Genomic DNA, 10,552 nt, shown 5'->3' with positions numbered 1-10,552 from the left:
ATTCTCTGCTGTATAACATGTGTATTGACATGGAAAATCAATTCCTAACTAAAGAGTTCACACAACAGTTGGATATCCCATTACATCTCACACTGTATGCCATTGCTGATCAAACCCGGGATAAAGGCTGGCAAACCCATCCATCACAACTGTTGTGGTGTCCATAAGTGTGGTCTGGTAGCGTAGCAACAGCCCTAAACAAAGGCTTTGCAGCTTGCGGACAAGGTACAAAATGAGGCAGTCAGATGGAAGCAGTGATGGAGTCAACCAAAGTCTCTCTGTGTTTATCAACACTCCACCCGCAACTGTGAACACTGAAACAAAATTATTTTCTTCCTTCAAGAAAGACACTCATGCCAGTAAGCTGTATCTGGCAGGTAGAGGTGAGTCAGCTCATCTCTGTGCACAGTTCTCTTCTCACCACCATGTTTGACATCAGTTGTTCTATTTAAGGGTGTGTGTGTGTGTGTGTGTGTGTGTGTGTGTGTGTGTATGTGTGTGTGTGTGTGTGTGTGTGTGTGTGTGGGGGGGGGTCAATATCTTTACCATGCTGATCATGCAATTAAAAAAAAAAGCTTTGTTGTAAAAAATGAATGTTGAGTGCTCTTTTTTGTTTCTTAAGAGTGTCTCAACGAGGAAGGTCAACCTTTTGTGCCGTCTCTTGTTGGAAAAATAAGGCAACAGATAAGTGCAGATCCCACTCTACGATTAGGGTATTCATCCTCCCTTGGCCAGACAGAATTTACCAGGAGAGCTATAGAGCTGGCTTTGGGGAAGAAAGCCAATGCAATAGTGGAGAACAGGGTAATGACAATTTGCTTACTCAGTCAACACATGGAATATTTAAGTCTTCCAAACTTGTTTAGGTTTACAGTTAAAACCTTCACAAATTATGAAGATAATTCAGCTTAAAGTTGATTACATTTTTTGGGCCAATAGCTTCATATAGTCGCATCATGTTAAATACCAACTTGTTAAGAAATGTTAATCACAGGCTGACATTACCCTTCCAGGTGTTGGGTATCCAGACTGTTGGATGCACTGGTGCAGTGCGTTTGGGAGCTGAACTTTTGACACACTGGTACAATGTCAGTGCTGCTTGGTGTGGGCCAGTCTATCTCTCCTCACCGTGTGATGGTGGGTAAAACATTTTAACTAATAACATTAATAAATCTGACCTTAAAATATGGGGTATGTTTAGTTATGTTCCTGTATAGTTAGTCTCGCTCTTACATAATAATCCCCCCCACACAACACACACATGGTAGTAGCCTACAGTATCTATATGAATATATACAGTACGTTTTTCTCCAGTATTTACGGCCTCGCGGTCCAGGCACCTACAGTAGGCTCAAGCTGGTAATCCGCGTGTCACAGGTTCGAGTCCCGATCCCGACTACCTTTGCTGCGTATCACCCCCCCCATCTCTCTGCCCATTTCCTGTCACTCTACTATATTATTTTGTGGTCATTTCGTTTTAGGTTTGATGCAGCTACTGTAATTGCATGCAGTCAAAGGTTAGCTGCCATTTTAGATGGTACAATATAGCAGAACAAATCTTGCTGACCCAAGCCACTTTTTGAGACAAATGAGAACTTGTCTAGAAATGCATGAAGCTCATCTGGCTGCCACATGCTGTTCGAGGTCTGACCAGGCAAATAAATAAAATAAAATAGGCTACACTTGAGAATAGCCTTTCTTCAATCACTACGTGAACAAAATCAGTGTTGTGAGAAACAGTGTTTAACAGAGGTTACAAACAATGCATACAATGCAGGCTTTAAGTGTTGATGAAGATGTAAAATGATCTAAGCCTATTCATCATCTCTACAGACTCACTGGTGAGTATCTTAGAGGCAGCAGGATTCCAAGATATCTGTCAGTATCGTTACTGGGATGCTGAGAGGCGGGACATTTGTTTGGAGAAGATGCTAGAGGATCTGGAGATGGCTCCAGAACAGAGCATTATCATGCTGTCAGCCTCTGCCCACTACCCTACTGGAGCACAACTGTCCCACAATGGCTGGAAACTGATTGCACAGCTCATTATGGTAACTGACATTTTGTCTAATATATATATATATATATATATATATACACACACACACACACTAAAAACTACTCCTAGTTAAAAGATTGCTAAAACACTACAATACTAAACACCACAAAAACTATAAAATCACAGTCAGTTCATAATGAGACTTAGATAGCATTTTATGTAGACTTAGATAGCATTTTATGTAAACGTATATAGCATTTTTATAGCACTATATCTAGTATGCAGTCTCATTATATAGATATTCCACTGTTACGTTCTTACTAGCTTATGTATGATTCATGATAACTACTTTTTTTATGTATATGATGTATTGCCATGCTTTTTGTTCTTGCTTAATCCATTGAGACCTGGAACGCATCCATGTCACGTTAGCGTTTAACCACATTAACCATTAACCCATTTTGGGGCGGGAATCCTTTTTGGTGTTTTAAACATTGTTATAATTTAGCTATTGAAAAATAGCAGATCTACAAGCTCATAGCGCGCCAACTTGTAGGTCTGCTATTTTTGAAAAATCGTTAAAATGTGCCTCAAATCTTTCCGAAAATTGTCATGATTTAGAAAACTTTTTTTTTTTAATTTCGACGTCAGGCCTGAATGGGTTAATGTAAGTCGCCTGGATTAAGTGTCTGCTAAATGCCTAAATTGTAAATTGTAAATAAGACAGAAATATTGTGCAGCAAGGAGTCCTAATTCATGAAGAATACTATCACTGTTACCAGAATGAAAGCCTAATCAATTAATGCTTTATTGCACATTAAATATGCTTGTTGGAAAATCTGAGTGATCCTGCTGTGCGACGAGGTATGAATGAACCCTTCACTAACTATTCTTACTATGCTCCCTCTTTCCTCTCTCTAAATTAGAGACGTAGGCTATTTCCTTTTCTGTTACTGCCTGAACATGGATTATGTTATGGTGACCTAGAGCGAGATGCTTGGCCTGTGCAATACTGTGCATCACTGGGGATAGAGCTGCTCTGCGCCCAATCCTTTTCCCACTGCTTTGGATTGTACGGTGAGAAAGTGATGTATAATATACAGTAGATGTTAGTCATTTGTCCAGGACAATCAAAACATTAACTATTAATGCTGCACTGCAAAGCAGCTTTCGTCTTCTACCCCGGTTTTGAAACCGATTTCCTGTGCACGTGCTGACATGTTTTACCATTGAGCTAATAGAGCCTGTTCATCCGGGTATTCCAGCCTCGCACAGTGACATGTGGAGCAAGCTGTCACGTCGGATGGATTGGACAAAACTACGGACTTTGCGCAATTTGTCAGAGAGAAAAGGCAACAAAGATTCTGCTTTGAATGGGTGCCTATGGCGTGCGTGCGCATTTGTCTTTGTGCTGGGAAGGACGTAGGCGTTGCCTAGCAACCTGGACAGGGTTTTCAATGGGCATGTTTTCAATGGGCATGTACATTAATTTTAAGACAAATAATATCAAATGAAGCTGTGCCTCAGTATGACATCCCAGATCTAAAGGGCAGAACAAAGCATTGCATAGTGTTCCCCATCATCAACCAATTCTTTTTTTCACACCAGGTTTTCACATTTACTGGTCATGAGACAAAGTATTGCATAATTAACCCTCTATTATTGGGTCATATCACTTCATCTTATACTCCTGTCCTTCAGGTGAGGGTGTTGGACACCTTATATGTGTCCTAAAGAACAACTCCATCCTGTTAGCTGTGCAGTCTCAAGCAGAGCAACTGATCAGTGCGCTAGGGGCCCAGCCAGCTGCAGGGGGAGCGCGGATTGTTGCTACAGTGCTAAGTAACCCAGCTCACCTCATTGAGTGGTGAGTTACTACATCTTTTCACTACTTCAGTCTTCCCGGGGCCACTAACAATTTTTTTAAGACAAATAAGAAAATATGAGCCATGTTTTTGAGAAATATATAATTGTAATCAGCATCATGTAAGACAGTCAACATATTCGGTAATGAGTAATGACAGGTAATGGAGAAAAAAAAGGATATTTGTCATTCTGAAACTGTATGTTGCCAACTCTACCTCCTAGGCAGGAAGGACTTAAGCACATGGTGGAAAGGTGTATGCTAATCAGGGAGCGGTTGAGAGAAAGATTGAGACTTCTGGGGTGTCCTGGCTGCTGGAATCACGTTACTCAACAAGGTGGTCTGTACAGTTGCACCGGTTTGAACGGTAAGGTGCATCAGCTTTTATATGTAAAACATTGACTATCAAAGAACATTGGGACCATAGATACGTTTATTTATGCTTAGGGGTATCTAAAAAGAACATCTGAAAAATCTCTTCTGTCATTGGAAAGTACGTTGCTTGGTCTGTGTAACGAATGGCATCTCAATAGATGCTCTAGTTTTTCTGCATTCTACCGCTTAATCGCTTAATCAGTGGCTACACATGGAGAGACACATTCGGACTGTACAAAAGGAACATTCATTATTCATATCATGTACGTGTCAGCAAAGGGTTCAGGGGAGAATCTTTTTCACATTAACATGTTGAAAACATAGGCTCACATCCATTTCTCAATATTGAACTATTCCAGCTTCAGCCATGTAATTATTGAATACTGAGGTAGCCATTAGGCTACTTTAGTTTAACCAAGCTATAGTAAAAACAAAAACAAAAAACACTATAAACACGGTCATGCTTAAGCCTGTTTTACCTTCTAATTAAGCTCAACAGGTGGATTTTCTATCACAGAGGAAACACATCTATCTGCTTCCTAATGGCTGCATCAATGTGAGCGCAATCAACAGAGGCAGCCTGGACTACATAGCCGAGTCCATCCACCAGGCCCTGACATCTCCAATCTGATCCCTGTCAACGGGAGGGAGTCATTCTTTCATGTCGGAACAGGATATTTTGTGCTGTTTCAGGTTTGATGTAGCTACTGTAATTGCATTCAGTCAAAGGTTAGCTGCCATTTTAGATGGTACAGAATGGTAGAACAAATCATTCTGACCCATGCTCAATAGCCTCTGTCAGTGGAGCAATGTCTATCCAAATAGTAGTTGTGTAACAGTCATGAACATGCCCTCTCTGTTCTGAGATGGCATGATTTGGTGTCTATGCTACGGTAAAGATGTACTTTTAAATGTTTGTTAATGCGTTTATATTGAATATTGGGTGAAAGATACAATTGCTGGTATAGAATACAGAAGGTGAAATATAAAATGTATAATTTTATTGATGTTATTACTTGCGCAAGCAGAGCGTGCAAGTACTGCGATGTATGTCGGTATGTATATGTATGTCCACCGGCCAAAAAGGGACCACCATTCTTGATGACGTAACTAAGGTACGTTTGGTGATCAGCTTGGGTATGCATGTATGTATGTATGTATGTATGTATGTATGTATGTATGTATGTATGTATGTATGTATGTATGTATGTATGTATGTATGTATGTATGTATGTATGTACCTTAATGCAGTTCGGACTAACGGGACTTCGGATCTATGGGCAGTTCCCGGGGTAAGAATGGTGGTCCCTTATTGGCTGTTGATGGTGACGTAACTAAGGTACGTTTCAAGGTTGGTATAAGGTCAATAACGGGTCTAAAGGATTTAGAACAGCAGTTAGACATTAGTTAGTAGCAGTACTTGCACGCTCTGCTTGCGCACAAGTAGACCATGTATGGCCTACTTGTGTGCAAGGCGCAAGTTGGCACCTCGACAGAGTGCATTTCTAGTTTACCTTTATTACTGTTTGTTTATAGCACTGCCTGGCTATGCCATAAAGGAGAATTAAAGGAGAATTCCATGCTAGAAGGCTTTCTTACCTTGATTTACAGTTGTTTAATATCCAAATAAGTGGTCCAGTTGTTATTTTGTGAAAAAACGCCTTATTGGCTATTTCCCCTACCCCACCATAAGCCCTGAATGGGGGCTATGGGGTGTTGTGCAAATTCGCTTATTTCCATCGCTCGAAAATGCAATTTTTTGGTATATATCAACTCTCCATAGTGTCAACAGTGTGCTAATATTTACATTTTGCTATATAGTGATGGAGTGCCATGATTTTTGTACTTGGTTTGTATGTGTCTATGGAGTAAACATTACTCTAATTATTGTCTCCACCAGGCCGAAGGCATGGGGAGAGAGTATGTTTTGCACTCCGTCCGTGTGTGTGTGTGTGTGTGTGTGTCCGTCCTTCCGTCCGTCCGTTACCAGCTAATCTCCGGCACCGTTGGCCCGATCCATGCCAAACTTTGCACACGCACTCCCTGGATGCCAACGATGAACCTCTGCCCCACATTTTCCAGAACGGCCTGTTATAGCGCCACCAGGAGGCCGACTTTTGTAAAACACATTTTTTGATATTACTCCTCCATATTTTGTCCAAAAATCCCGCAAATCATTACACAGTATCTCTATAGAGTGTCGCAGTCCCGCCTCCTACCCTGGCCCAGGAAATGAAACCCAATGCATTTCCCTCATAGACATTTTTTAAAGTATTTATTTAAAGACGGTTACGCCGCGGACAAAGCCAACTCGAGTCGTGACAACTCATGACAACACAAACAATATTTTGGACCAAACAAATAATTACAAAGAAGAAAAACAACAAAAAAAGTGTTGTAACCTGCCGTTTTTTTCTTCTTTCTAATTATTTGTTTGGTCCAAAATATTGTTTGTGTTGTCATGAGTTGTCACGACTCGAGTTGGCTTTGTCCGCGGCGTAACCGTCTTTAAATAAATACTTTAAAAAATGTCTATGAGGAAAATGCATTGGGTTTCATTTCCTGGGCCAGGGTAGGAGGCGGGACTGCGACGCTCTATAGTCATGTGATCAAGACAGATCTGTCAAAATTTGCAGGATTGGCCCAATTTGAACAAAAAAAAAACCCAAATCATGAACGCAGCGTGCAATTTACGTTCCTACTAGGCTGAGGAATATATCCCACCTTTTCACATTGGCCTGTTATAGCGCCACCAACAGGTGGATTTTTGCAAAACACATTTTTGGAACAAAATGCCTCAAATCATCCAAGTCGTAAGAAGAAATTGTACCCTTTTCACATAGGCCTATTATAGCGCCACCAGGAGGCCACAACCTGACCTGCCCTGGTGGAGACCTGTGCCCCGAGGGGTACTTTTTCTAGTTATAACTAAAAATGCATCACATGGATGCATATAACTAAAAATGCATCGCATGGATGCACCTGGGACTCAATGATGTTTCGGGTCTTCCAACATCATACCCCTCACTCAGGTGACCCAGCCGGGGTAATCAAGTCCCGACTTACGTCCCAGTACCCTCGATCAGTCCCATTAGGGCAAATTACTCCATAGACACATACAAAACAAGAGTCTAATAGACCCCCAGGTGTGGTTATAATATTCAAATTTGTCTTCCCTGTGTATTTTTGGTTTCTTCCATTCCATTCTGTTATCATATCCCCTTCCCGGCCCTAACCCCTCCCCCATTATCATACAACAGCTGTGGTGAGGCCTAAGCCAGGTATGAACTGTGGGTGTGGCCACATAAAAACATAATTTTAACACTTTCTGTACACTTATTTGTATCGTCCTCCTAGTATAATCAATTAATCATCAGTACCTGATGAACATGTTTTAGGGGGGAACAAAATCACGGTACTCCAACTTTAAGAACATACTGTACAAACAAAAGATCTGTAAGACACTTGACTTAGTCAAATGTATAATATTTGTATTGGTATTACAATGGAAGAGTTTGTTTTAATTATTGCTATAGCCATTTTGTTTTGCACTTTAACATCTTCATAATTTGTTGCACATCAAATAGCGAAAAAGACCAATCTACAAACGTACAACGTGTCGTGTGACTGAATGTTCGCCATATATGAATGTTCGCAATATGATATATGAATGTGGGCAACTGTACAATTACCCTGTGTACTATGTATTTCATGTATAAATGTATTGTACCATGTAATCCATGCATCTAAATGCATCAGTCGTGTATTCTGTATATTTTGTTCTTACCACAAGCATAAAACTATTATAATGTTTCTTTGCCAAGAAGTTGTGCCATACTATGATACTGTGATATTGGAAGTTGGACTTTGGTTATCTCTGCCAGGCCTGAAGGCCAGTGTTGTGATGGGTGCCGAGTGTGATTGGGGGCCGTGGGAGTGCACACAGGTTGTTTAAAGCTATAATCGGCCAGTTTAGCATGTCTACAGCTGCTTGTAACTTTGTCAATCAGGTATTAATCTGATACGTGAATATAGGTAATTACTATATGTTTATATGTGTTTGGATTTGTCTAATATGCCTGTTTAATGTGATTAATAAACATTTGTGTTTAAAATAAATAATCATTTTACTTAGAGATAGGGTGAGAAGTTCGGTCACACGAGAGAGACTCGGGAATAGAACCGCTGCTCCTTCGCCTGGAAAGGAGCCAGCTTAGGTGGTTCGGGCATCTGGTTAGGATGCCTCTCGGGCGTCTCCCTAGGGAGGTCCTCAACGCACGTCCCACTGGGAGGAGACCCCGGGGCAGACCAAGGCGCAGTTGGAGGAAACACATCGACTCACTGGCCTTGGAATGTCTCGGGATCCCCCAGGAGGAAGTCACTAATGTGGCTCTGGAGAGGGAAGTCTGGAGCACTCTGGTGGAGCTGTTGCCCCCGCGACCCGACTACGGATAAGTAGTTGAAGATGGATGGATGGATGCCATAGATTAAACAGTCCTTTTCACCAGTTTAATATGACTCAACTGACTACTGGCGCAATTGGCTAATGAATTTAACTAATTCACTGCCAACTAAATAAATAAATTATTCAGCCCCTGCCTCCTTACCTTTTGAAGTAGTCACAGAATATTTATCTCCAATATGATCAATCCCCCGATCATTGATTAAAAACAGAGGTTTCTCGGTGCTTCCACGAAAACAATTTAAATTGTCAGAGCGACCATCCGACCCCGTTGAAAATAGAATTGCTGGCCAAAAATGACGAGAAGAAAAGAGGCGAGATAAAGCCATTTAAAAAAATGCGATAACACATGGAAGTGGATGGTGGCTGTTTATTGTCTCCACCAGGCCGAAGGCATGGGGAGAGAGTATGTTTTGCACTCCGTCCGTCCGTGTGTCCGTGTGCGTATTCCCACTAGGCTTTGGAAGAAATGCCACTTGACTCAAATCAGCCTCATGGTGGCGCTACAACAGGCCAAGCCACGTGTCACACACACACACACACACACACACACACACACACACACACACACACACACGTTTATATTGCTCCTAAACATTTTTCACAAAAGTGATCCTCGATAACTGAAAGCTTATTTGTTCCTGCCTCAAAATTGCTTGGTTTCATTCTTGAGGGATATATTTCAAACATTATAGCATGATCAGATCAAAAATACCAGTGGACATACCTCTAAAAGGCCATATAAGCCATAGTGACCGGAAGGTATTTTCTACATAAAAATGTCTTGGTTGTATTCAAACATTACATCCCAATCAGACCAATTTACCAGTGGTTATACATGTGAAGGCAAACACAACATCTATGCAGAATTAAAGGGATGAAAACCAATAGAAGTGATAAGCTTTGGGCAAACACACACCAACTGCTTAACAAAAGCTTCCATGACTGCACTCCAGATCCATCAATGCTATTAGTTACTGTGAGCATCACTCACATGTATAAACATATGTGCTTGCTACAGGACCTTGTGTACTTAGTAGATCACAGCTTCCAATTTTAAGACGACCATGTTTACTGAGTAAATGGCCGCCCTCAAAAGGGAAAGGGACTGACGCAGATGGTGCACATACATCAAAGGCCATCTATACAGTACAATTTCACACATTTAGTCCTAGCATCTGTGCCATTTTAGATTTTTACGTTATCTTAAGTGTGATTCTGATTTGATACTGATTTAGAAGGCATTTGTAGAATTGACCTCAGGTCTTAATGGTTAAAACACGTCTGGTGCACCCCAGACCGTTTCGAAGTTGCTTGATTCAATATTTAGATATTTGATTTTATCAGACACGCACCTCCTATAAGCCCAAACCCAAACATTTTAAACATGTTCAACTCATTGAAAAGACACGTCCCTGCTTCTGGTGACTGTGTACTTTATCAATTTTAAGACAAAGGTTTACTGAATAAATGGCTACCCTTAGACAGGAAAGGGACTGACAGACTGTGCACATACATCAAAGTCCATACACCTCTATTTATACAAGCGGCTTAATTCCACAATCCACACCCCCGATTTGGAAGCCGCGCCCCCGATTTGGAAGTTTGTTTATAGGTAGGACTGCCCACGTGGCGGGTGCACTTCTACGGGCTGCAGCTTTCGATGCCAGCGTTAGCGTGTAGGTTATTTACTCGGCCATTGATACGGACATTACGTATTATATGCCATCTTACCACGTGACAGAAAGTACATTGTATCAAGTATTTTCACGTTGACAGACGGACATGTCTGCCATATCACTCAGATCGATTCATACATTTCCTCCTAGGTCTGTTACATATACTATACAAA

General features: G+C 41.2%; 1 protein-coding gene across 1 annotated transcript; it reads left to right on the top strand.

The window, feature by feature from the left end:
* Window positions 1–56: 56 nt before the first annotated feature.
* got1l1 (glutamic-oxaloacetic transaminase 1 like 1) lies at window positions 57–5,011 on the top strand. The gene is made up of 8 exons (XM_079515399.1): window positions 57–383; window positions 623–804; window positions 1,014–1,137; window positions 1,834–2,051; window positions 2,926–3,076; window positions 3,701–3,866; window positions 4,088–4,230; window positions 4,730–5,011. Exons 1-8 carry the CDS (start codon window positions 233–235, stop codon window positions 4,867–4,869), a joined length of 1,275 nt encoding a protein of 424 aa, XP_079371525.1. The 5' UTR covers window positions 57–232; the 3' UTR covers window positions 4,870–5,011.
* Window positions 5,012–10,552: the final 5,541 nt, after the last annotated feature.

This window comes from Electrona antarctica (genome assembly GCF_951216825.1).
Source record: "Electrona antarctica genome assembly, chromosome: 12".
NCBI lineage: Eukaryota > Metazoa > Chordata > Actinopteri > Myctophiformes > Myctophidae > Electrona > Electrona antarctica.
Note: the sequence above shows the minus strand (reverse complement) of the source record. Positions and strands in the feature narration are given on the sequence as shown.

Excerpts from the sequence above, each read along its gene's own strand:
- got1l1 (XM_079515399.1), top strand. The coding sequence starts at position 233 with ATGAGGCAGTCAGATGGAAGCAGTGATGGAGTCAACCAAAGTCTCTCT. Across the intron at positions 1,138-1,833 it reads TCTCTCCTCACCGTGTGATG|ACTCACTGGTGAGTATCTTA; the intron begins GTGGGTAAAACA and ends TCATCTCTACAG. Across the intron at positions 4,231-4,729 it reads CAGTTGCACCGGTTTGAACG|CTCAACAGGTGGATTTTCTA; the intron begins GTAAGGTGCATC and ends CTTCTAATTAAG.